Consider the following 22,913-nt stretch of genomic DNA (forward strand, 5'->3'; position numbering starts at 1 on the left):
ATTTATGCTCTCAGTAGATCAATTACTATTTATTTTAATTGTCAAATAATTATAGAGCAATTTGTCCATTTTAGTATTTATGAAAATATAAAATATCACAAATAATTAAAATAAAATCTGAAAAATATTTTGTTTCCTTGACTTGGAATGAAAGCAAAGCTAAACCATCACAAAAGGAGCAAAGTACACAGATGAAGATGATTATTGTTGCCTAGCTTGTTGCCCAATATATAAAGCTTTACTTAGTCTCTACTTTTCTCAAACAAAAAGTGACTAATGATTTGGATCTGTTCTGGATCGTAAAACTACCTATTACAACGATTAAGATCATACTTAATGATGCATCAATATTCAATAATTTTGAGAGGATAGTGTTTCTTTTTCGGGCTGGATTTTGAGAGAGTAGTTGAGGACGGAGAAAGATGAGCCTGTATTCTGCGATATCCTTTATCTCGAGAGTTTTAGCAATTCATCAAATTATTACGAATTTTGACCAACGCTTTTTCCTTCTGGAAAAGAATTTTGACTAACTTAATAACTTCGATATTATGCACGGGAGATAGGACCCATTTTTATTTTTGATAAATGGCTCCTCAAATAGATATATTGATAAAAGTCAAACGCTTAGATTACAAAAATAACGCAAAAAAAATTCAAAAATTTCTATAATAAGAAGATGAAAAGTGGACCACAAACAATTATAAATACAACAAAATAACATGTGAGTTACCCGTCTATACAAGTAACCAGTAATATCAGATTATTACAGGAATCACGAGCGAAAATACCGGTCTTTGACTGTCGCAGATTACAGTTTTAGGAGTCTTGTCCAACTGAGATCCACGTCCGAAGAAAACAATATTTTAGATCTGATATTCAGATATGAAGAAATATTCAAAACCGCTCTGATTAAAGATCCGGCATTACAAAAACCAGATCTAATAAATTTGAATTATTGAAACATAATCAAAAGAAAAAACAAAACATGAAAAAGAAAATAAAGATAAAATGTATATTTCTCTAAGTAGGGAATCCTCAATTGGTCAAGATCACCGGAGTCTCTGTATCCTATAGGAGGTAATGATACCAAAGATTGAAAGCTTAAGTTTTGGTAGCTAGGGTTTGGGATAGGGATGACCCATTAACGACACATATACTTATAGTTATTTTACAATTATTTGAAATATCAATACTTATCAAAATTTTAGACACCAGCATAGGTTGTTTATAAAATAATATAATTAAAATTAATATTTATTATATTCAAATAATACTTATTTGTCATGACCGTGATTGACTTAAAAAAAAAACTCAAATAGAAACATAGGCGGCTAGCCTAATAGTCATAATTTGCAAAAATTATGAAAGAATATTGAGATTAAAAGAAAAGAAAAGGGAGCATATTGAAACTCGCGTTTCAATTTTGTGCGTGCTTGTTGATATTGGGATTCAGCGAATGAGAAGAAAAATAACGATCAACAAACCGAGTGAGAAAAAGGAGAGAGAATAGAGAAGAAAGGGAAAAAAAAGTTAGGATCTGGACACCTTACAAGAGACTCAGTAGTTAAATGTTGTTTGTTTTCGCTCAAATTTGGGAGGAAAAATTCATTGCGTCGTGCTCGTCGTTTCTAGTGGTGTTGACCTTTTCGATTTGCTCTCTAATTACCTGATTTTGGTATTGCACTACTTGATGAGATTGTTCCTCTTTTTGTGTCATCTTTTTCATGATGATGATGTTATTGTTGATGATGATGATGATGATGAACCTCTATGTGTTGAAGGTGACATTGGTGAACCTATTATATTGTTAACGAATGTTTCTTAAGCTTCATACGGGTCCCGTGACTTTTTACTCTCATTTTGAGAGTTTTCTACGCTAAAATTGGTTGTGTTGATTGTGTGTTGTTTATTTACTTCACTTGGTGTTTGGTTTTATTGATTTGCCGTATTGAATTTAATTGTGTAGAACAAAATTAGGAAAAATTATATTTCGCATTATTTTAAGTAATTTTTTCCAACAATTTTATAAAAAGGGCAAATTTTTTTAAATACACGAGGAACAATAAATCATTAAAATTTAATAAATTAGATTTGATTGACTATTATTGTAAAATAAAAGATTGACCAATTATAGTTGAAAACTGATGAAATTGGAAAGACATGGCAAAAAAAAAAAAAAAAACTCTTCGATCTGTTCAACATATATTTTGAAACTCTCACTTTACAATACTCTTCTCACTATTCACTTTACAATACTCTTCTCACTATTCTGCTAGAAAGTTCTAGGCAAAGACGAACCAAAAATTCAAGAAAATACCCAAAAGATATAGGTACGATTATTGTATGTTTGTTTGTTAATATATAGCTCTCACGTGACACGACGAATTCTATAAAGCCGACCATCACAGTTCCAAGTATAAGTTATAACCGCTGAACTTAGACAATTTTTATTGAGTTGCCTCAGCGACACACTCACACTCACATATATAAGTCTTCTCTTTACCAACAAAGTGCAATAATTTCCTTTATTGCTTGATTCTCTCTATTTGTCGAATTTCTATTTAATTATTTTGTAGCACCTCTTGGTTGACACTACAATACAAATTTTCCTACTGTTGATATTAATTCAGTAGTTTTTCCATGACCATGTTTGTAGAAATTTATAATTTATTATGTTTATTTACTGTGATAGTGGTATCCATAAATAAATAAATGCCAGACGTGTTAGTGGTATCCATAAATAAATAAAAAGTGACGTAATTAAATAGTCAATTTAAAATTATGAATTTACAAAATAATCAAAGTTTGTCTTAATTTAGTGAAATAGTCAAAATATGCGTTAATCTGATTTCAAAAAAAAAAAATTGACCTAAAGATTTTTTTTTTTAAAGTGATAAATTATTTATAATAATCGTCAAAATTTTTAATTTTGACTGTAAAAAAATGGCTATTTTGACAATTTTTTCCATAAATAAATACATGACTCAATTCAGCTATCTTATCTCTTCACATATTTTTCAGCCATTGAAATTTCCTAATTGTATACCTTCGGCTGATGCATGCCATTTGTAATTTTACGTTAAGCCTAATTAATTTTCCCTTTTCTTATGTCTGAAACTATCTGGTTGTATATCTTATAATTGTAATTAGTTAATTTATAATTGTGTTATTGGTCCAGATTCACTTAATGCTTTAATACCTCATGAACTATAAATATATAATTTTAGTTCTTTTCAAATTTACAAAAAAATGTATAGGCACTTATATAAGGTCAGCATATAAATAAAATGTATGATATATCGTTCTGAACCATTAGTATTTGTTTTAACTAGGGTGTGTAACTATTTTCTGATGCAAAAATAAATAAATAATATATATTTTCATAGAATAAGCATTAATTTCTCATAAGCTCACAAGCCATTTAGTTATGTTCTCATGACACTATATAGTCAATTGAGCACAAAACTGTCGTTAATATAGAGTAAATAAACGTTTTACCGACAATGTAGCGATTAAAAAAATAAAACCAAATCGCCCTTAGTAATTAATATTATAAATCGTTAAATATCCTTCTTTTTTTAGTTATAGGAGCGTCGTTTTATCAAATTTGTCTCATTATATATACACACAAACAAAACACACGCAGTTGCAGTAAAATAATTAATATATTTTAGTTTAGATTAAGAAATATATAAAAATATGTCAAGAAAAATCTAAGTTTGGAAAAATAATAAAATTTTTTTGAAACATTTTTATCTTATTAATAAAATAAAAAATGATACGAATGAGTAGTATTTATGTCTATGGTCCAATCTCTTATTTTTTTATTTTAAAAAATCACTTTTAATTGAACAGTGTCTAGAAATCAATCATTTACATTACATATAATATAAATTTTATATCTACATTATTAGAAAAATTATACTAAAGTGTCAAGGTTTTGATATTCTTAAGTAATATTTATTTAAAGTTTATAATTTAAAATAAAATACCAACGCATCAATCTACTTATTTTTTAACAACATAGCTAGTTATAATTTTCAGTTTTTTTTTTTTTTTTTACAAAATAATGAAAATTATGCAATATAGTTTTAACTCAAGAAACGGTATAAGAAAAAATGTTTCATAGTTTTGAGTTTTGACTAGAAAAGTAATCTAGTTTATCAATAAACAGTCTTTTGTCTAGAAGGTTTTTTTTTTGTTTTTCTTAAGAAATTGAGTAAAGACAAAGTGATAGTAAATACTAAATATTGTACCAAAATCTGACAAGACAAGAGTACATATTTGGGGAATCAGTCAGAAAGAAAATATTCAATCCACCGCATAGCCTGGAAAAGAAAATAAGAAAAAGACAATCAGCAAAACGACATGTCGTTTTGATGAAAAGTAAGAAGAGCCATTTAACTTTTCTGTCACCTTGGATTATCATAATATGTGATAGAAACAACAGATCTTCCAAGATTGGTGACCAACTATAGCCTTTTGACTCTCATTGAAGATTGAACTATTATTTTAACCTCTCTCTCTCTCTCTAAAGAGAACAAAAACCTTATTCACATGTCACTTCTCACCCATTTTTAAACTTCTCCATCTCCAAGCCTTAGGAGTCACTCCTCTCTCTCTCTCTCTCTCACAGCAAAAAGAGAAGAAGAAGAAGAAGAATATAGTTAGTTAGTTAGCTAGCTAGCAATGAAATGTAGAAAAAGAGAATTGGAGAGAAGAATAAAAAAAGAAGAAAAGATATCCAAGAAGAGATAAAGACAACTCTCCGTCCACCAAATCCCAAAACCGAAACTTGAAGAAAAACCCTTCTCACCAAATATCACATACCCAAACCAAACCAACCTAATTCTACTAACTCACCTCTCTCCCCTGTAAGTCTCTTCTCTTCCCTTAAAACGCCTTTCTTTTGGTTTCATTCCCTTATTTCTCCTCTCTCTCTCTCTCACTGACAAACAAAATCCCAGCGATCTTTTTTTTTTCTTTTTTTTTCTTCTAAAATAGTAACATCATGTCTTCTCGCAGAAAGGGCTCTTCTCTGTTCTCGTCGGAAACAGGGGCGATAACAATGAAGAGCGGTCGGAAGAACAACAACCTCTCGATCTTCGTCGTCGTTTTCTCGATCCTTCTATTCGGAGTCTTCATGTACAACGAGGACGTCAAGTCCATCGCCGAATTTCCCTTCTCTCGCCCCAGAGTCCAAGAACTCAAAAACGACAGCGCCGGGGTTTCTCTCGGAGAGAAGATCGAAGAAGACGACGACGGAGAGGATGTCGTTTTGCCGCCCGAAGACTGTGACTTGTTCGACGGCGAGTGGGTTTTCGATAACGTGACTCACCCGTTGTATAAGGAAGACGAATGCGAGTTTTTGACGGCGCAAGTGACTTGCATGAGAAACGGAAGAAAAGATTCCACTTACCAGAATTGGAAATGGCAACCAAGAGACTGTTCTTTGCCCAAGTAAAAAAAAGAAATCTTTTTTTTTTAACTATCTGATGGGTTGTTTTATCGAATTCGATTTTTTTTTTTCTTTTTGGGTAGGTTCAAGCCAAGATTGTTGCTTGAGAAGCTGAGGAACAAGAGGCTAATGTTTGTTGGGGATTCACTGAATAGAAACCAATGGGAATCAATGGTTTGCTTTGCTCAGTCTGTGGTTCCTCAAGGAAGGAAGAGCTTGAATAAAACTGGCTCTCTTAGTATCTTCAGAATTGAGGTACGTATAGGCATTATGAGTAACAATGGAAATTATTTATAATCTTGATTTTTAATTATGATAAGAAGAAGAAGAAGAAAGAAGAAAAAGAAAAAAAAAAGTCGTTAAGCTCTTTGATTCTTGAAGTGATCTTTAGATCATTTTTACGGAGTAATTGGAGACTTCTATTATTTGCAGGCAATAAACAGTAATGCACCAAATTATTGTGTAATAACAAGTTAAAAAAACTCTCTTCAAAAATAAAATAAAAAAGAATAAGTTAAAAAACTGAAATAAAAATATACATATAGAATGTATTAAAAAAATAATGCTATTACAGCACAATTCCAATGTGTCCAAACATTACACTAGTTTTAACTTTTAATACAAGAATTACACTAGCAGCGTAGATGTTTTTTTTATCACTGTTATCTTTGGTGATCATGAAATGTACGGTAAAAAAAATCGAAATGTAGAGGATCATGTCGTATTGCATGATACGATTGGATACGATATCTATTTTTTTTGTTTATTTCATCGATACCGTACTTATTACCTCGTGACACGTAAGGGGATTTTTAATAGTGTCCTTTAAAGGCCAGGGCTTTTTTTTTTCTTCTTTTATAACCTAAACTAAGTAACCATTTCAAACCATTTGTTTACTTGTTTCCAGGGATGCATACAGTGATCTTTGTCCTTACCTTCATTTTACATATATAAATAAATAATATGACATGGATATGTCATGTGTGGTTTGCATTGTGACCAAGTAAATATTATTATTGCAAAAGCATGGGACAGCATGGCCGTTAGATTGCCGCAAATGACGGCAATCTTGCCTCAAGAATCGAAAAAATAGCCACGTGAACGCATTTTATTACATTTATAGGTTGTAAGCAAATATATACACTTCGTGATTTCCGTTGATTTTTTTTTTTTAATAGGACTACAATGCGACAGTGGAATTTTACTGGGCTCCGTTTTTGGTGGAATCGAATTCGGACGACCCAAAAATGCACAGCATATTGAATCGGATAATCATGCCTGAGTCGATAGAGAAACACGGCGTGAATTGGAAGAGCGTTGACTATCTGGTCTTCAACACGTACATTTGGTGGATGAACACTTTCAGCATGAAAGTGCTGAGACCAGGATTATCGTTCGATGAAGGAGACTCCGACTACGACGAGATCGAACGGCCTGTAGCGTACGCGAGGGTCTTGAGAACTTGGGCCAATTGGGTTGACCAAAATATTGACCCTAATCGTACCACGGTCTTCTTCAGTAGCATGTCTCCTCTTCACATCAAGTAATTCTTTCTCAAAACTTTTGCCCTTTTTTACATTTCCAAATTTTGTTACTATTAATAATTACAACAATTAAGTGGTAGTAGAAACACCCTAAATTGAAAAAGAGAAAAGTATTATTATTAAGTTAATTTTAACCTCTCCTCAACTAATATTGGTGGTTGGAAAGTCAGGCACTCAGGCCAACTTTCTTTTTATAGAATATATGGTAACAAACACCCTAAATTGATTTATCTAACTTGATGGGACAAGTAACATTAATTACGACCCAACTAACTTGATGTTCTATTTTTTTTTTTTTTATATTAATTATAGGAGCTTGGATTGGAACAACCCCGAGGGGATAAAGTGTGCTAAAGAGACGATGCCTGTGACGAACGTGACAATGCCGTTGGAAGTCGGGACTGACCGGAGGCTATTTGTGGTGGCACGCAACGTAACGGAGTCGCTCAAAGTGCCTGTCACCTTTCTCAACATCACCAGGCTGTCAGAGTTGCGCAAGGACGCCCACACCTCGGTTCACACCATCAGGCAAGGGAAGATGTTGACTTTGGAGCAGCAGGCTGACCCTGACACGTATGCGGATTGTATCCACTGGTGCTTGCCTGGACTACCTGACACGTGGAACGAGTTCCTCTACACACGTATCATCTCTCGCTCTTGACAGTTTAGGTCCCTCAAAAAAGTCACTACTCCTAGTGACTGATTTTCTTATTTGATTTTTTTTTACTTCTGTTTTGGTGGTTTTGTTTTTCACGTTTTTCCCAAGTTCTCTTTTGTTACGTTAGATTTGTTCATAGATTGGTGGGGGTGGGGGGTGATAGTTTTTTTTTTTTATTGCATAGGCCAAAATATGGGCAATTTTCACAGTTACTTGAATTGTAATGTTACTAAAAGAAAATTAACAATAAAGCGAAAGCATATAATTGTATGTAAAAGTATACATTTCTCGTTCTCTTTAGAATAATTATATTTTCGATACACGTTTAGGTAAAGTTGAAAAAAAAAGTGTTCATAGTTGCTTTAGTTAGAAGCAAATAGTGCAACTTCTGACTAAAAAAAAAAATTTAGAATTATCTCTTTTTTTGCTCGTTTGTGCGTAAGACTGTCGGTACAAGCATATCTCCTTTTTACATTTAAATTATTATTTTATTTTGCGAAGACTTAACTCATGCACGCTTCTGTGCGTATTTTTGTCTCCTTTCTCGTTTGTTGTCTTTATTAATGGCTATAAATCGGCATTGCCATCATCATGGCATGTATTAAAATGAAAAATATTTTATAGCCCCCACTTTTGATTCTTTGATCGATCACGTAGGACTATAGGAGTATAGGACCAGACACAAAAAAAAAAAAAAAAAACACACACACACACACACATTCAATAATTTAACATAAATTGAGGCCAAATTGCTAGTGGGTGTATTATACATACATACATACATACATACAAGCCCTACAGAAGTGCTTAAAAAAAATAAAAAATAAAAACCCTCAACTTGTAACAAATAATCTATCAGCTGGAACATCAACCTCAGAGTAATACCTCATTCCATGTCGTTTGAAGTCAAGAAAGTGTCAATCTCACCAATAACAGTGATGTCCGTGCTTGGAAATACTAAACGCAAGAGCGGAACAAACGACGACGACTTCTTGTTGATATTCGGTTTTATCTTCTGCACGGCCGACTTGATCGCCGATGGGAATGGCGCGCCAAACCAGTGGAGGTACCAAGAAAGAAGGATCGAGTTTTTGTCAGAACTTTTAGGCCATGCCCCGGATCTCAAGTAGTTACGAAAATCGTGCTGTAATCCGTGACAACTGCTCAGAAGCTCTTCGACTCGTTTCCGGATCGATCCCAGAAAATTGGATTGAACAATCCCGCCTCTCGAGGCAGTCAATCTTCCGCGCAGTAGAGCCTCGTTGTAAGCCATCGCTATCTGCGAGAAGGGATCGAAGACGAATGGAATGTTCTATTACTGAGGTAACAGTGTTGAAAATGTAGGATTGGTGTGGCATTGCTGTCACGGGTAAAAAACACCATAGGGTTTTACATATAAAGTCGGCCCAAAGACAGCCTATAGTTTACTTCAATGTATAGATTGATGATCAATAATTGCAGACAAAACAATACCCCCTGTCAGCTGTTTCCGAGCCTAAACCAATTTAACCAATTTCTATTTATTTTTTTCTTTTTACTGTGATTTAATTTCTTGTTATCTTAGAATGCATACAATAAAAATCAAAGGAATAACAATAGACACATCTTAACTGGTGCGGTCACTGTAATCGTCTCAAAACGGAAGGAAAATTTTCAGTGTAGATTGATCTAAATTTCCCAGACAGATTTCTAGTCATGAGAAACCCTCATAGAAGGCAGATTATTGACTTTTTGTAATTGATTTTTTTTTTTTTTTGGGGTTACTTTCACTATTTGACACGTGCCGACCTGATTGGCACTTAGAAATAGAGCAAAGGTGTGAAAAACTACCTTTAAGTTGGAGATAAAAACAGAGTCGCCCAACAGAACTGTATCACTAGTAAATTGATCTGCCATTGACCCAATTGTCGTGTACAATGACAAATATACCTGCTCAGAGTTCAAATAAGAATGAATTGATTAGATGAATGAAACAAACAAAAGAAACATCCATAGGAAGTAAAAGTAAAAAATAAAATAAAAAACCAATGGAAGCTTTATGAAACAAATAACAAAAACAAAACAAACGAGGATTCAGAAGAAATCGTACCACTGAAATGACCTATCAAATGCAGAGTGCAAACCATATTAAATTACTAGGGACTAAGAAATTTATTGAATCGATTCTTTTTAATGAATAGATCCGATCGCAACTTAGAATACGGGATTCAAGGGGATCAAATAGTAAAAGTTCTAGCAAAGCTTAGATTTATTCACGTAACTCGATGCATTTAAGTACTGTTAAAATCTTTTCGTCGGAAAATAAAAATAAGTAAATCAATGCTGAAGTACCTGTAAGAGAGCAGGCCTGTCTTTGCTCACACACTCGAATAGTACTTGCAAGCAAAATTCTTGAAAATCAGCATCAGTTCTGCACATGGTTCATTTACTTGTTAGAACACATAATCCCAAACTTATTAATCAATACAATACCAAAAGTGCAATATGCATTGAGAACATAGAGTCGTACACAACTAAAGCGATCGTCTTTCAAATGCTTATAACTAAAAAATTCTAAAGCCTGCAATCATTATTCTCTCTTCTGTTTATTAAAGATCTGTATACTAAACCACCCTTGTAGCAAATGAGCTATAGACAGGAAATAAAATTTCAGAACACATCTGAGAAGAGAGCGCAGTAAAACTTGCCTGCTAGTCCAAGAAGAATTGCAGCAGAGTTGCGCAAAAGCAATTAAGCTAGGATCAGATGAGAAAGTACTGACTAGCTGGTCAACTGTAACAGAACCAGGTTCACTGACGCCATTGGTGCTAGGACTGCGGGCTTTCAAACTAGTCAAACCAAAGACCTGTATTGAGAAAGATATTAGAGTTACTATCTATCCAAGTTCAAGGAAATCATGAGGTAACAATTTTTAACCTTGTGCATTGCCCGTGACAGTAGTGATTGGCACCCTACGGGGTCATCAACATATGAACAAGCCCCGACCTTCCGCTTTATGTAGAGAACTCCAGAATTGAATGGGTTATTCTTGTCCCCAATAGTCCACCATGGTTTATCTGTTCCATTGCAAGCAGAGAAGCACAGATATCTTAAAAAATTAATAAATAATGAAATAAAAGACGGAGTCAAGTATCGGTAAGAGATTACACTGACATATGAGATATCCATGAGTTACAAAACAAAATATGATACCTTCGGGAACAAATTCTATCACTTGAGGCCAGTACCGAGGACCACAAACACGTATGGTTTTCAACTGCACACAACAATGTATAATCAACTCGTCACTGGGCAAAAATTATCCCAGTTGTCAGAAACTGGCCTGACTCAAATTAGAACAAAATGATATACTTAAAGTTCAAGGAGGAGGCTAAAGCTTTAGCAATTACATGTACAGAAGAGGCTATTTTGAAAGGGAAAAAAAAAAAAAAAAATATATATATATATATATATATATATATATATATATATTACTGGAGTACATATAAGAAAACTTAACAAGTTGAAGCAATTTAATTGTCAACTCTTTTAAGTAATCAGTCAAATATTTTATTAGATGTTCCTAGATAACTTATGAAACTTACCACAGCCCGTTCTGGCAGGAGGCAAGGGGTAACCTCACAAAAACTTGTTTCTGCGTAATTATCAGTTTCCTTAATAGTAACCTCAAGAGGGGCATACACAGGTAGACCCGTATCTACATCAATAGTCTGAATCCATCGAGCTTCTGTTGCAAGTACATATAAATGCCGGAAAGCCTGAAATATAATACATCAAATCATAAATAGGGAAAAATAAATAGAAATTATAATTGAGATAAAAATAAAATAAAAAATAAAAAATAAAAAATAAAAAAAAAAGTTGTGTTTCAGCCTTTAACGGGAGTAATGTATAGCGCATCACCAGCCAGATTTATCCTACAGAGATTCGATTTGTTTTTATATGAAATCTACAAAGTCTTAAAGACATTATTTGTATTTTCAGGTAGATTTTAAATTGCGGTTCGCCATAGAATAATCAGTTCTGTTAGTCTGCGAAGCATTCCCAAAAATTTAAAGAGAAAAAAGTGAATTAGCACACGCCTAATCTGTGATCATCTCCTATCAATTTATGACTAATTTGTGTGGAAAATAATATGTTCACAAGTCTGCCCCTGTGAATGATACCTGCAGGTGACAGCGATTATCATTTGGTCCTGTTGGCAAGCGCGGGTATAGAGTAATCAGTAACGCAGCAATAGAGCCATTGCTTGTCGAAAATGTTTGCATTCCTCCACCAAGAAACAAGAACCCGATTGCTAAGCTTACCTAAAACCACCAATATTAAAATACACACGTACATAGGTAACATAATACATATATATACATATATATATGTGTGTGTGTGTGCGTGTTGGGTTTGAATTCCATTTTGATGAGATTTTTCTATAGTTCATTTCCAAGCTTCAAATTCATTCTGCATCATTTTCCAAAGATTTCTTATTATAAAGCAGCACACTTGTGGAGCATTGATTTATTAGAGATTCTGGCCATCAGACTACCCTACCTTAAGTAGCAAAGATATTAAGCTAAAGTAACAATCCCACTAATGATCTGGAAACATGGAATGTAACTCACGAAACATAGCGAAGAAAAAACAGGATATTAGAAAAACTCACTGCCATTTGAAGACCATAGTTAACATGCCCTTCTGCGGAGCTTCTGCTCCAGAGAAATCTTAATAGCCTAAAGGTCTGTATATGACCAGAACCAGCCATAACCTGCTCTTGTCAAACACAATAACTATTAATCATTCTATGCAATTGGGAAAAGAAAAGGAAAAGCAAAAGAAAGTTGTGTATACACACACCACTGAAAGGGAAAGAACAGTGAGATGAAGGCACATCTCCAATGTCCCCCGGTCCACATAGCGGGACAATCCCTTTGGAAAAGTTCCACTTGTAGCAGAAACTAATTTGATCTGTAAAATAAAATATCGATTAAAATTTCACCTCTACGGTGATTGTATATGTAAGTTCAGAATCACATCAAGATTTATCAAACCTCATTCATAAAATAGAGAGCAAAGTTATATAGCAACTCTTGCGCATTCCCATCCTTCGTACCAGCAAATCTCAATCCTGAGATGATCAGACGAGAAATTGAAACTAGTTATTAACAAAACTATGGAATCTTGTTAACACTTTTTCATACATCATGTTTAACTTAAGGTAGTTTTCTCATTCATCTAGATACATTTTCTCATGAACAGTATCTTACCAAGCGACATACAAGCTCCAGCTACTATATTTACATACGCTTGTACATATACTTCAGCATCCATATCATCCATATCACTAGTTTCATCCCCAAGCCTTTCAACACCATTTTTTACAATATCAGGTATCTGAGATTGAACCCACTCTAGGGACGCATGAACCCTACAGAAAAACAGATTATTAATAAGATTTTTTTTAATATAGCTATAAAGTTGGAGGCCAACAGTTGGACTTGCTGAAACAAACTAACATTACCTGCTCCACATAATCAAATTCCGAGCAATCACACGGAGCATGATAAAATCAGGCCTCACATATTGCAAGTCAAAACGAGTTTGAGGAATTGAGAGTTTAGACACGATTGTCTGCGATTCAGTCTGTTAAACACATGAAGTTACACATGAAACTCATCAAATCTTCCTGACGTATTTGTCATGAGAATTAGGAATAGAGAATACTGTGTAACCAGCCTATTTGATAATAAAATCACCTTCAAGAACATTAAAGCAAGAGCAATGATCGCTCCAGGGGCAGTGACATCAACATTAACAGCATTATTTCCATCCATAATCTGCAACAGAAAATTAGCACAGCGAGGAAGTAATAGTCAGCTATTAAAGAGCATAAATCCAACAACCCAATTTTTTATATTAAATATAGAGATTGCGTAAGACATAGGAAGTAGCAAAATAACACCTGTGCAGCAGTGCGATTCTGATCATCTACCACAAGCGCTGGGGAAAGATATTTTTCCTGGTGAAGAATAAACAAAACAAGGATCCAATTTCAGCAACAGTTGACGTTCAGTGCATATAGTAAGAACTGAAAGGATAGTGTGAATTTCGAGAATGGACAAGAAATCTTATAAAACAAGGTATAAACTAAGAAACATACATTATATACTTCTTTGCTGCCAGTATAATGAAACAACCTATCAACCATTGCATCCATTGAACCAAGAGCTTCATAGCCCCGACCTTCATTTAAAAAAAAAAAAAAAATAAAAAAAAAAGACACAAATTATTAGTCACAATCAACAAAACAAAACAAGATACAAGTATTAGAAGAACATACCCAATGCAACAAGACCCAATGAAAATCCAGCAGAAACAGCATAACCCTCTCTCTCGAGTACATTATCACCTCCGCTTCTTCGTCCAATTTCAGCCTGTAAATTTGATTGTGTAGAAATTATGCACAAGGCGCAATGCTTTAGGAGGATAATCAATCAGTAAAAATGTCATGTCAAAACGTACCAGCAGTATCTGCATGGTTTTAGGGTGTGCGGATCCTTCGTAAAGAAGGCCAACTGACATTAGAGCTGCTGACTGGTAAACAATACAAATGCAACGTTAGAACAAGATCAGATGCTGCACAACTACACAAATCACTCTAATAAACAAAATAATGAGCAGTTGATGAAACCTCACAAACCATGGAAAACAGAATACTAGCAACTAAGTAGCATTTAAGCTGAAGTTGTAACATTGAAAAAAAAAAAAAAAAAAAAAAAAAAAAAGGAAAACTACACAAACAAGCATGTGTCTGTAATAATTTTAGACAATTTATATACCTTTGAAATTTTAAATGATAAAAATCTATTTTGAGAAAGTGATGATAGATACCTGCAGAAGGGTTGGCAACTCCAGCTCAGGAAAAGAAGATGGATGCCGAGCAGGTACGTGAACAAAGAGACTCTGCAAAAGTACAACATAATAAGTTCTGTTTAACAATGTTCAAGTAATACCCAAATGGTTGATATGGACAAATGCGAAGATAAGGATACATGAGAGAATAAAGATATCGCACCAGAAAGCACATCGATATCAGTTAATTAACAGCTGAAGGTCAAGAAAGTCTTAACTTACTTTTGATAACGAGGGATCCATTGTTCCTCGGTATGAAGCAGTGAGGCCAAGCATCAGTCCCACAGTTGTGCTTTCATGTTCCTAGAAGAATCAAACATAGTATAGTTATTATATTCTCATACAAGTGCAGAAGTGGCATGGTACCAGGAAGAACATCAAAAGAACACCACTGTTATCCATTCCTCTCCGTAAGTCATGAAGATAAAGATATGGAAAGATCTAAAATCCACAAAACCTGAGCATAATACAGATAAATATCTGTAAGATTCAGAACACGCAGGTATCCATGCAACCCTAACGCGAGAAGAAGCCCAGCATGAATAGCATTCGGTTCCGCAGGTTTGTTATATATAATCCAGGTTCTTGACATTTTACCCTGCAATCGGAGAGGTTAAATTTCTCGCATCTATGATGATATGTTTTACATGGAAAAAAATCGTGCACTGCCACCAGATAGAAATAAGTCAAACTAAGCATTAACTTGAATTACTAGCGAGCTAACGATTATACTGTGTAAATGGTTCACAGTATTGATTACAATTAATAGTAAATGGTTCAAATTTAAACTAACTTTTTGTTTTTTTTTTTTTACTGAAAACCATATTTTATTTTGAGTCACAATATGCACAAGTGTTCCAATTCCGATGTATCAGATGAGACAAGAACTTTTATCCAAGAGAAGATTATGTCAACCTGAAGTGGAGCCAATCTCAGCCCGGCTGCCACAGCATTGTGAAACTCGGGCCAAGCCTTAAGCTCTTGTATATTCCTCAAGTTTGGGTCCAAATTCACCTTTTGTCATGAAAAGTGTATATATTATCAGTGCATAAATATAGGAACCTTAAAAAAGGCAAAATATACTTCTACATGGTAATCTGCTTGATACTTGAATATGTATGACCAAGTACGTCAAAAATGGATAGAGATAATAAAAAAATATAGCATATACTGATATAAGTTTGATGAACATACAGTTGCATTTTGTTGGGCAGGCAACCGACCTGCTAAAACAAGCTTCGGTACAGCAACGGCCTGTACATAAAAGCTTATCAAGTCCATAACAAACTTTAAGCAATGATTTTAATACAAAGATTTCCAGAGTTTGCACTTGCAAAAGTGTACCTCCGTCAAAAGTGTGTATATTGTTCCAAGTGTGAACGCCCCCCGACCAAGAGGAAGGGAAGTGGTGCGTTGTGCCAGATGCCATAACTGAGCCTTGAGAAGGAAAAAGAAAACATAAGTAATAAAAGTACATAGCTTACTATAACAATGACGTAACTCGAAAACCTTAAACCATAACTTCAATACAAATGCTATTGCTCGTAGGCATTAACCTTGTGTTTAAGGACACAGACAAACTAATTTACAAACTCATAAGAAATGATAAAATTGGGTAAATACCTGTTGCACATCCTGGTCAGAGGCACTAGGATTTACAGATGTCTGAACTGACACGGGTCTTGCTGAGCATAGAAGTCGTCTAACCTGGTAGAAGTCAAATGCTATGGGCCATCAAAGAGTTTGGAAAATGGTAACTTCAGAGCGTAAGAACACAATAGACACGGGTATAAAAATAAAAAAGACAGACTTCGCTTACTATAGATTATAAAATTATCTACTCGTCACTTTTTTTTTAAGGTAACACGAGGTTTTTCACTAAAAGATGGGTATAATACTCTACTTGTCACTTCTTGATGTAGGCACACACCACTCAGCTAGAGTGATTATTCATTTAAATTAACTGAATACCGTACATAGGATATTTCTTCCAGGTAATATTATCTCTGTGGCTTCTAAATTTTGAGCATATCATAACACACACAATTAGTATCATATGCGACTGGGAGGATGGTAAATCCATTTAGACACTATAAGTATCATATGCCAAACCTCATGCAATGAGGTTGTGACATGTCCATTCACTATACATACGCAACGCGCTTTTTATGAAAAGAGAAAAGATTACCTCATTCAACCGTAGATCACGGCCATATTGTAGCTGTGTGCTAGAGTTAAAAATATGTTCCATGCCATCTGTCATAGAACCATCAACAGAATCGGCATCCTCAAACTTCGCACCATCCAATCCAATTGTATCAGAAACTGTAGAAGGGATTGTCACTGGATGCAAATGTAGCATGTATGGTGTAGAAAGTGAGATTAAATTCACGTTAGTTTGGGTTTCAAATTCCTTAGATCTGCATGAACGTGCTGAACGTGACAAAGCCAAATCCTCTCGACCAAGCAAAACATACGCAGCTGCAGGCCAGTCTGTGGGAGGAGATTCCCGACACTTGTCCAATGCCTATAGATTGCAGAGACAAAAACCAGTATAAGTAAATGCAGAACTGAATATTCGACAAATCTTATGATGGCTGGAACACAAAGAAGTGCCTAAGCCATACTTGGTACGGAATATTGAAAAGGGCTCAAATTAGTTCGTATAATGCCCAAACAAATAGATGATATTTTACTAAAACTTCAACGAATATGTACATATTTGTATATGCAAAAATCATGTACTGAGTAAAATTACATTATAGTTGATATGACCGTACACTGTAACCTATGCAATGATATGGTGACCATCATACAGCCTGAGTACGACTTTCAAGCATCGTCCTTGAAAAATCATAACAACTTCCACTAGAATTTTTACTGAATAGTAGTTTTGTGAAACATTCTGGTACGACCTGAGGTAACTCCAAACAACATATTACTAATATTTTTTATAAATTCGGCTCACAATTCGAGATGTGAACCAATCTCTCACATTGCATTATCTACTTCTAATGAAAACAAAATAATAAACATGACAACTCTTTTCCTAGCCCTAATGACCCACCCTAGCAACTTATTTATACTAAAATTTAATTATATAACATAAAAAACGAAATAAACTTATTACTCTTCCGGGGTACTCCCCGCCCAAAAACACCTTGCCAACAAGGTATCATAATTACTATAAAAACAAAATAAAATAAATAAATTACTTATTTACCCTTTAGGGATCTAACACATTGCAAGCATGGTTAGTGGATAACTCACATGGCGCAGGGGAAGAGAGACACCAGAAGGCAACACGTCAAGCTGTCTTAATCCAAATCTTTCTCCAACCATCGCCAAAACTGTAAGTTCCTCGGTCGTGCAATGTGATCCATCAGCAATATTACAACATACGCCAGATGAAAGCTTTTTCCCTATTTGTTGTGCACCACATAACAAACTATAGAAGGAGACTATCTTTCTGGCCCAACTCGCCACGGAACTTCCATTTTGACAGATTAGAAGTGGAAGATCATTACACTTAGCAGAGCTGCATCCATGCAGCAAACAGTTCTCAAGCCATCTGAATAAACTTGGTGGTGTCTTACATGATATGGAGGTTTTGGACACTTGTATGTTTCTGGAAAAACCTGGAAAATCACGAATGTAATGGTCCACATAGCTTTGTTCACCCAGATATTTAGCAATGTCGCACAATAGAACTGCCAGAAGTTCTGAATCTCTGCAGAACAAAGAAATAGGAATATCATATTACAAACATGAAAGGAATATCAGCCTAACTATTACAAAATATCATGGAAAATCCTAGCCTGCTTACACTGCTCATTTCGTGCATATTCCTCAGCTGACTCCGCAAACATTTTATTAGGGGCAATGAATAGTTTAAATATATTTTTTGACAAAAGAATTTCTCAGAATGGAACATAGTAACAAAGAATAACAGACACACCTCTTTCGAAGGGAATTCAGTTTCATACTCTCATATACAGCATGCAAGCAATCAAGAGTCTCCATGATAAGTTCTGAGTAGAATGAGCTTTTTAAGTTTTTGGAATCGTCAAAATTCAATCCAGAATATTTTATTTCTCGCTCGTCATATAATGTCGCCGATGAAATTCCAGTAAAACTGTTATGCTTGCAGAAGTTCTTGTGAAACTTGCTACTGATAAGGAACTCCCAGGAGGTGCCAACAGTAGAATCTAGATGCTTTTGAGTACCCATGGAAGGTCTGCACATTTGCATAATTATCCTACAGAAAGAATCCCATTCAATATTCACACCACTGTTGTCAGACTCTGAGAAGCACGCAGAGTCGCCCTCTTTCCAAAGAAGACTTAGAACGTGGCTATAAAAGCCAGAACTAAGCCCCTCAGCCATTGCTGTGATGCAATCATTTGCCAATGAAGACGAAGGACTACTTCGTAATGCACATCTAAACATCTGGATTAGTAATAGAAGTTACAGACACCAAGGTATCAGAAAAACATCAAAACTACAATAACAAGGGAACAGAAATACTAGAAATATATTCTATGTTGGGAATGGACTCCAGTAATACGATTTAATTATTGTTTGACTTGAAGTCACTAATTAGAAAACTTGAATCAAACTTGAATTATAATTACCATAATAAGCACAAATCAGCACACCTGCCCATTATTTAGTTTGATATTGAGACGCTCCTCGATAGCATCAGCTACTCCTATGATCTTTAGGTCACTGGAAACAGATGTTTCTCGAAATTCCATATTATGAGAAACCCGGCCACTATTCAATGATGAAGGCAGCACATACCTACATAGGCATTGTTTCCCTGACTGTAATGAAAAAATATAGCCGTTTATACATATGAAGCATAATGATGCAGGCTAGAAAGATGAGTAACGAGTTCATATTAATCAAATCGTTGTTATACTTCCTGAAATGAGACTACTATATTCTCTCAATTCTAAAGAGAAACAAGTTTTAAGGGTGCCTAATATTGACTTCTAAGTCTTCTACTACCCTGATCCTTCCCCCAAAAAAAAGGTGATTTAACCAAAACAAAAACAAACGATGGAACTTAATATTATATCATTGTATTCAATTGCTAGCACACAAAGACATATTAGTGGACAAGTTACAACATTTAGAAAACCCCACCTTCTCCCAACTATCTATTTGCGTACATATTGAAATCTGATCGAGCTTTTCAACTGACATGTAAATTCAACATTTGGCCAAATTGATCACTAAGAAGAAAAGCTTATCTAGCTCGTGAAATTCAACATTTTGCCAGCTGGACCACAAGGAAAAAAAAAAGTTATCACGTTTTTGAAAGATCAACCAATAGCAAGTAGTACTTACATAAAGAAGCAAGGAACTATCCGGGGCTAAAACAATTATATCCGAATATGGCAGCAGCCCATTTTCAGCTCTGAAAGGAGAAAAACAAAAGGACAAATTTAGTACGTAAAAGTATATGTCCATTGATAGAAATTAAAAACATAGTGATTCAGTAAAGCACAAAAGAGGTGCAAAACTTTACTTGGGACGTGTGACGATCACAGGAGCAGCTCCAATTGCAGGTAAACTCCAGCTCATGTCAGGTTTGATGTCATATAGAATTTCATTATTAATCTCTGTACTTTGAAGCCGTACTGATAATAGCTTTCTTTGCTCTTGGTGAAGAAAGCATATTACAGGAGCTGCATCCTCATCCGTTGCGAGAAAAACCTAGCAAATAATCCAATGAATTTAACAAAAAGATAAAGACCACGCAGTATGTCTCCAAAAGAAAAATAAATAAATAAATCACAAGTGCTAAGACGAATGGCGGTATGGATATCCACCACAAGCAGACATAGTTCAGAAACTTATACCTTACAAGCAGATGTTTGTGCACCCTTTCCCTGCCATATTCTTCGGAATGAGAACTGTTTTGATATTACTCCAGAAGGAATTAAATCCAATAAATTAGGATTTGCATCTTCGATGTTTGAATTAATGACTTCTACAACCCACACCGAATGTTGCATCTTTCCTGCAAACAAAACAATCTTACAGCGATAAGTATAAGAGCAAACGAGAAAAGAACTTGATATGGAAAAACCTTTGTTATAAGATGCCATAAGCGGGATTTGATCACTCGTCCAAATTGTTGTCTCGTCGAATTCCTTCATTATGTTGTATTTTCCTCTTTCTTCAATATAAGTCAACTGTGAATTTACAGTAGCAAAATCTCATAAAGTTAGTAAAACAACAATAGAGTGGCTGAGGAAAAAAAACATAAAAGATACAGATCAGGAACGTGCCTGTGGTTCTTCTAGTGGATCCTTCAGAATCAAATGTGACGACATTAAGCTCATTTCTCTTTTTACATTATTACCAGCTACACTTGGGACATTGAGATTATGCATTGGACTGTTTCCACTCTGCCTTCTGGGCCGTGATGTTTCATGCATTGAAAATAAAGGGCTTGTAGATGGTGCAGGAACATGAGTTGCTGAATTTGCTTCGGCTTGCTGCTGGAATAATAATCCGAAGGGAAGAGCCCATATTGAGGTAATGGAACGAGGAAGAGGGATGTAAGTTACGTCACCTGCAAAGTGCAGGTTTAATTTCAACAAAAAAAAAAAGCAGCTAAAACTCAAAGGCTATACACATGACAATATAGGTTAGCTTAGTGGTAAACACCTCCACCCACACCAAAAAGCTGTCGGCTGGCTCTAGTCATGAAAATGTCTATTTAAAAAATAATAGATATATTTTGGTACAGGCTCTAATCCTCGTGAGCAAGAAAAACTGACATATGCCAAATTTACAAGACGTCTATAAGCTAGAATCTTGATTTCTCTGTACACTTCTATGTTAAAGTTGGCGTATATCAGTTCTCTGAGTAACATAATTGCATTGCGGCATAAAATACCTGGTTCACATGTGCTCTAAGGGAGAGTCAGGAAAGTTAGGGAGGGTAAGGTAATTGTAGATAAATTATACCACCCTAGAGGTAAGTAGGTGCATTCAGGAATAATCTGGGGCATGAATTAATAAATTGTAAAATCATGGCCTTTTGGGAGTGTCCAGTTCTCTCATAAACCTACTTAATGTGTCTTTCCTTATTCACACTACTAGATTTTCAAGGTGTTTCTTATCATACTACACATAATTCTTTTACAATCACTCTCATTCCTGAGTAACACAAGAAATATTTCCGTGCACTGTACTATTATACTAACCTGATGTATTGTATATCGTCAAAGAGGCAAATTGTAAAATGCAAAGAAGAGCCTCGGCCATATCACCCAGACGACACCAGTGTGCCTAAAATAAGCAAAGTTTTACCACAACACAAGATTATGAAAGGCAAAAAAAAAAAAAAAAAAAAAAAAAAAAAAGAAAAAAGGAGGGGTTAACGAATAGAAAGCGCATATGTTCTTCAAAACTTTCAATGTAGCAAATGACTGATACAAAAAAGGCTAAAGCTTAACATACACAAAGGTAAAGCCTCCGTCAATTATATGATGCTAGTACCCATAAAGGAGGTACCAAAAGGATGGCCACACCTTAACTTCATATGGAAAACAATCAAAAAATTGAATAGGAATGTCACTAAACTAAACTCAAATGACAGAATATTCAGCTCTTGCAAAGACTATATACGATTAATCACAAACCATAACAACAGGCGACGGCAATGTTAATCTCTTGAGCACTCGTGCACCTGATGTCCATATTATCCTACAAGAACAGTGACCAAAAACAAATATCAAAAGCTCAAATTAGTAAAGAATTGAAACACATACAACTTCGTATCAACAATCTCTGTTTCTTTAATTCATTCGTTCAGAGCCGCTAACTCTTGAAGTAGTTCCAGTAACCTAATGGAACGCTTAGGCTTGATTATTCACCAGAATTCTACTGCGAATACTCGCATTGTCCTTTTCACTTTCTTACATTTCCGAAGCAACCGCGCGGGAAATGAAACGAAAATTACCGATTTTTTCTGATGAAGAGCTCGTGATCGCGGCGATCGGTGAGGGCAGGGTCGGACGCGTCGTATCTGTGGCGACCGGCCTCGGGATCGAAGAGGAAGTAGTCGTAGTTCTCCGAGAACCTGTTTCCGTCGTCGTCGGCGAACTTCCCGTCGATAGCTTCGGCGACCAGGCCGAATGGCTTGAACTCGCCGAGCACTGTCAGGCTTCGAACGCCCATAGACATGTTTTCGAACTGTGACGGACTCGGTTTTTTTACCCTTTTTTCTTTTTAAAAAACCAAAGAATGTTTTAGCGCCATTTTGAAACCCTAGGCAAGCAGGTCCCGTTTTTTTGTTCTTTTTTTTTTCTTTTTTAATTTTTTGTTT

At 35.0% G+C, this 22,913-nt stretch overlaps 2 protein-coding genes across 3 annotated transcripts; one reads left to right on the top strand and one right to left on the bottom strand.

The window, feature by feature from the left end:
* The first annotated feature begins 4,535 nt into the window (after nucleotides 1-4,535).
* LOC149379660 (xylan O-acetyltransferase 1-like) lies at nucleotides 4,536-7,930 on the top strand. 2 transcript variants are annotated; one of them, XM_089603287.1, is made up of 5 exons: nucleotides 4,536-4,874; nucleotides 5,026-5,460; nucleotides 5,542-5,713; nucleotides 6,637-7,001; nucleotides 7,315-7,930. In XM_089603287.1, exons 2-5 carry the CDS (start codon nucleotides 5,069-5,071, stop codon nucleotides 7,661-7,663), a joined length of 1,278 nt encoding a protein of 425 aa, XP_089459413.1. In that variant the 5' UTR covers nucleotides 4,536-4,874; nucleotides 5,026-5,068; the 3' UTR covers nucleotides 7,664-7,930. The 2 variants fall into 2 exon arrangements, with proteins under 2 accessions (XP_089459413.1, XP_089459412.1); XM_089603286.1 differs by lacking the exon at nucleotides 4,536-4,874 and having other exon boundaries at nucleotides 4,898-5,460.
* Nucleotides 7,931-8,381: 451 nt separating this feature from the next.
* On the bottom strand, nucleotides 8,382-22,866 carry EMB2771 (E3 ubiquitin ligase). Its single transcript, XM_089602712.1, has 37 exons — nucleotides 22,548-22,866; nucleotides 22,228-22,291; nucleotides 21,790-21,874; nucleotides 20,866-21,152; nucleotides 20,664-20,769; nucleotides 20,434-20,594; nucleotides 20,100-20,287; nucleotides 19,919-19,988; nucleotides 19,222-19,389; nucleotides 18,522-19,012; nucleotides 17,834-18,293; nucleotides 16,752-17,090; nucleotides 16,187-16,270; nucleotides 15,908-16,000; nucleotides 15,758-15,817; nucleotides 15,479-15,577; nucleotides 15,021-15,161; nucleotides 14,786-14,866; nucleotides 14,543-14,614; nucleotides 14,174-14,245; nucleotides 13,992-14,085; nucleotides 13,812-13,894; nucleotides 13,614-13,670; nucleotides 13,408-13,488; nucleotides 13,173-13,294; nucleotides 12,919-13,079; nucleotides 12,703-12,779; nucleotides 12,509-12,619; nucleotides 12,318-12,419; nucleotides 11,827-11,967; nucleotides 11,245-11,418; nucleotides 10,853-10,916; nucleotides 10,577-10,716; nucleotides 10,348-10,505; nucleotides 9,992-10,070; nucleotides 9,491-9,589; nucleotides 8,382-8,939 (listed from the first exon to the last, which is right to left on the bottom strand). Exons 1-37 carry the CDS (start codon nucleotides 22,769-22,771, stop codon nucleotides 8,547-8,549), a joined length of 5,481 nt encoding a protein of 1,826 aa, XP_089458838.1. The 5' UTR covers nucleotides 22,772-22,866; the 3' UTR covers nucleotides 8,382-8,546.
* Nucleotides 22,867-22,913: the final 47 nt, after the last annotated feature.

The sequence above is a fragment of the Urtica dioica genome, chromosome 12 (genome assembly GCF_054948205.1).
Source record: "Urtica dioica subsp. dioica isolate 48M chromosome 12, U.dioica_male_clone48M_v1_H2, whole genome shotgun sequence".
NCBI lineage: Eukaryota > Viridiplantae > Streptophyta > Magnoliopsida > Rosales > Urticaceae > Urtica > Urtica dioica.

Coding starts and splice junctions, on each gene's coding strand:
- LOC149379660 (XM_089603286.1), top strand. CDS start 5,012: ATGTCTTCTCGCAGAAAGGGCTCTTCTCTGTTCTCGTCGGAAACAGGG. Junction 5,461..5,541: donor AGAGACTGTTCTTTGCCCAA/GTAAAAAAAAGA, acceptor CTTTTTGGGTAG/GTTCAAGCCAAGATTGTTGC. Junction 5,714..6,636: donor TTAGTATCTTCAGAATTGAG/GTACGTATAGGC, acceptor TTTTTTTAATAG/GACTACAATGCGACAGTGGA.
- EMB2771 (XM_089602712.1), bottom strand. CDS start 22,771: ATGTCTATGGGCGTTCGAAGCCTGACAGTGCTCGGCGAGTTCAAGCCA. Junction 14,867..15,020: donor TTTATCTGTATTATGCTCAG/GTTTTGTGGATT, acceptor TGATTCTTCTAG/GAACATGAAAGCACAACTGT. Junction 10,506..10,576: donor TGTCACGGGCAATGCACAAG/GTTAAAAATTGT, acceptor TTCTCAATACAG/GTCTTTGGTTTGACTAGTTT.